At 46.2% G+C, this 3,919-nt stretch overlaps 1 protein-coding gene across 1 annotated transcript; it reads left to right on the top strand.

Moving 5' to 3' along the window:
* soul5 (heme-binding protein soul5) lies at positions 1 to 3,633 on the top strand. Its single transcript, XM_018754628.1, has 8 exons — positions 1 to 275; positions 1,132 to 1,194; positions 1,337 to 1,418; positions 1,550 to 1,670; positions 2,334 to 2,473; positions 2,857 to 3,020; positions 3,116 to 3,245; positions 3,526 to 3,633. The coding sequence occupies exons 1-7, from the start codon at positions 52 to 54 to the stop codon at positions 3,213 to 3,215; spliced, it is 894 nt and encodes a 297-aa protein (XP_018610144.1). The 5' UTR covers positions 1 to 51; the 3' UTR covers positions 3,216 to 3,245; positions 3,526 to 3,633.
* Positions 3,634 to 3,919: the final 286 nt, after the last annotated feature.

Genomic DNA, 3,919 nt, shown 5'->3' on the forward strand with positions numbered 1-3,919 from the left:
TTACCTTATTTAGGCAAAGAGGTGGGCTGCTGTTTGTGTAACTACAGAGAAATGATGACACTTTTTCAGTACTTCGCTGTGGAGGGACGAGTTCGGGGGGTTTGGGGGAGTGGACGCGGCACTGACCGCCCGCCTCGTTCGTTTCATAACAAAGAAGGCGAGATATATAAAGCGGCGACACACACAGTGAGTGAGGGAGGCACTTTTTTTGGACATTTCTGGACTTCACTGACTCTGCACACCGGCTACGCAGAGCGCATCCTTCACACGACGATGTAAGTTACAGCCTTTTCACTTCTTTTGTAGACGCGAAGTTATGATTTTAGCGCAACTCAGCTGTGCTGTCAACGGATTACATCATTCATAACCGTTATGTTTAGGGACGCGGAAAAGCTTCGGCTGCACATGATTCAGCAAGTCCCGCTTCCCTCGTACCTGTGGGGGAACTTTCTATTTCGGTGGCATCAGCGGCACATAATGCTTTTTAAAACATGCGTGATCACATCTCTACAAGCCTCACAGCACAGTATTCAGTCAGTGGTCACATAATTAACGGGGTCGCTTTTCGGTCAGTGGTGATGTTTAGTAAATGTATTCATAACGCTTTTTTACCAGATTCATTTTGCATGGTTAATAAAACGCAACTGGAGACAACGGGCTAAATCAGAAGCTGGTTTCAGAAAGGATCAGGTTAACTTCAGAAACGCGTCAGGAAATGAGCTTCATATTTTTATATTTCTTAATTTTGGGAATAAGGGGGATGGTGGCACGGTGGGTTGGAGTGGGTCCTGCTCTCTGGTAGGTCTGGGGTTCGAGTCCCGCTTGGAGTGCCTTGCAATGGACTGGCGTCCAGTCTTGGTGGTGTGTCTCCCCCCCCCTCCAGTCTTATGCCCTGTGTTGCCAGGTTAGGCTCCCGCTCCCCATGACCCCGTATGGGACAAGTGGTTTCAGATGATGTGTGTGAGATTCTGGGAATCACACACACACACTGTCTGAAACCGCTTGTGCTAAGCGGGGTCACAGTGAGCTGGAGCCTAACAGGGTGTAAGGCTTGAGGGGGAGGGGATACAGTGTGCGTTATACTTTCTGTTACTGTTTCTGTTTGTGTGTGTATGTGTGTGTGTGTTTCAGGGCCTTTCTCACAGGACTTGTCCTGCTGGTGCTGGCAGCTGCAGCTACTGAAGCCAGAGTAGGGTAAGCCGCGCAATGACAGCGCGCTGTCCGAAACGCACTAACACCACAGTGAGACCTGCCAGGCTTCTCAGGAATCGCCGCCGAACAGACTGGAGCATCGCATGTGTGTGCTCATCTCTGGTCTCCTTCACTTCCATTGCAGTAGTTCCAATGAGTCAAGCTTCTGCACTGAAACTAAAGAATGCCTCCTCTTTGACCTGGTGTGCAAGACCTCAAACTATGAAGTAAATAAATAGTTTCTTTCTGTTTCACACATTGAAGTGCATGCATGCAGTGTACACTCGTGCACATCACCACTCACGTACACCCGAAACATCTGGCACCCTAATGAGTGGTGGGTGTATTAATCTTCCAGGTGCGACACTACAGGCCCACCAAATGGGTGTCGACAGACGAGGAGTCTTATTTTTTTGAGTCGGCCACATCCAAAGCCTTCTGGAGGCTCCTGAAATACATTACAGGAGCCAATGCAGACGGTGAGGCCACAGCTACTGGGCATGTATGGGTTCATGGCATCGTTTCTTAGCCCACAATGTTACTCAGAGGGAGTACATTTACATTTATTTAGCAGACGCTTTTCTACAAAGCAGCTTCCAGTGGATACTATGTAGTGTCATCAGCCTACACACCTTATTCACCAAGGTAACTTACACTGCTAGATACACTACTTACACTGGATCACTCCTCCATACATCAGTGCAACACACACACACTCCCTCTCTCACTCGCACACTATGGGTGAACCCAAACACCATGTCTTTGGACTATGGGAGGAAACCAGAGCACCGGGACAAAACCTACGCAGACACAGGGAGAACATGCAAACTCCACAGAGACTGAGCACAGATCAAACCGATGTCCTCTTGCACCACCCAGGCGCTGTGAGGCAGCAGTGCTACTCGCTGTGCCACCATGCTGCCCGTACACATACTCTACAACTATATATTTTTATAGGCTCATGTTGACTACCTTGCAAAAGGCTATAAAGCCGAAACGTGTCCATAACTACAATGCCATCTGCTGCCCCTGGTGCTGTGTTTGCAAGGAAGTGTTTCTCTCTGCATGCCAGGTTCTGTGTGAGGGCCTGTCCAGTGTGTGCCTAAGAAAGCTTGGACTTGTTATCTGTGTTTACCTGACAGGTGTGAAGATGGACATGACAGCTCCAGTGCTAGTGAAAGTACAGGAGAATAAGAAGATATGGGAGTCCTCTAAATACACGCTCAGCTTCCTGTTGCCCTCTGCCTTCCAAGAAAGTGCACCACTCCCCACAGATCCTAAGGTGATTTCCACGAAAGGCAGCGATGTAGCAGCGAAACACTTGACACTGGTTAAACTCACTTAGCCTAGGACATACTGTTCTGGATAGGGCAAAATTCCAAAAAAAAAGAGCCAAGATGCATCATGCTTGGAGGAATGGAGGAGGGGTGGAGGAATGTGAGGAAGCAACTAAAGCAATTACTAGCATGTGGTTCCTTCCATGCATGCATTATTGAATATTGGTAAATATCACATGTACTGTACGTACACACAGATTTACAGGTGCTCTATATAATGTCTTATTTCAGATGCACACAAAAATGCCTCCACTGGAGTTCCCTCTCTTTTCTTCATGGCGGTTTTTCTATTAAATTCCTTTTTACACGAACACGGCGCTTTCTTTAGGTGTACTTCACAGACATGCCGGACACGAGAGTGTACGTAAGAAGCTATGGGGGCTGGATGCTCTCTGTCACAACTAAGCTGAACTCAGAAATGCTGACGAGAGATCTGGACAAAGTTAATGCCACCTACAACAAGAACTTCAGTTATGCCGTAGGTTATAACAGGTACGGCGAGTAGGGATTACATGCAATATTTGACTAATTTAGTGATAATTATGTGTTTGCCAGAGACTTACTTCAACCATATGCATTTGTTGCAGCCCCAAGAAGATATTGAACAGACACAATGAGGTCTGGTACATTGTTGATGGAGAACCTGTCTGCAGTGAACCCACTGACACCGTCAGTGACACTGAGTAAACATTGGCCTCCACTGCCAAACAGACCCAGGTAGGACCTTCTAAAGCAGAGTTCTCAGGGTAGGTCTATACCAGGAAGTCAGCTAGGAAGGACAAAGAAGAGAGGAAAAGTTGAGGGAACAAATTGAGGACTAAACGCACAAATTTCAGTGGCCTTTGAGCACTCAAGTCTTAGTTCTTCTCAGACAAGTTACCAGTGTGTCTTCATGATTCTACACTAACCCTACCCCTAGCTCCAACCCTAACCCCAGCTCTAGCCTAGATATGCTGGTACATGAGGGCACTTCATCCAGACCTCCTGTCTTTTCTAGATTCCTGAGGGAGAAGAGGATGAATCAATGGTCATCATATTTGGAAATGTAAACTGATACATTTGACATTGCTTTACGTCTTTGAATAAATACGCTTTCACAAATTCATGTTTGTGTGTAACTCAAGCTCTTATGTGTTGACTCTGAAGCAACCTAAGAGTTTTTAGAGCAATAGAAAATGAGGCATTGCTGCAGAAGCCAAATTGTTTTCAGCTCAAATGATCTGGGATACTCTTCAACCTTCTGTGTCAGAGTCCTGTATTTGTTCAGTTATTTAGAAAATACTTACCTATAGAAGATATTTAGCACGGCAGTTGGGAAATAATGGCTAAGGAAATTTTACATAGAGGGTGTAACAATTAGGAAAATGTGGCAATGGAGCTACAGCATTGTA

This window comes from Scleropages formosus, chromosome 8, assembly GCF_900964775.1.
Source record: "Scleropages formosus chromosome 8, fSclFor1.1, whole genome shotgun sequence".
NCBI classification, from domain to species: Eukaryota; Metazoa; Chordata; class Actinopteri; order Osteoglossiformes; family Osteoglossidae; genus Scleropages; species Scleropages formosus.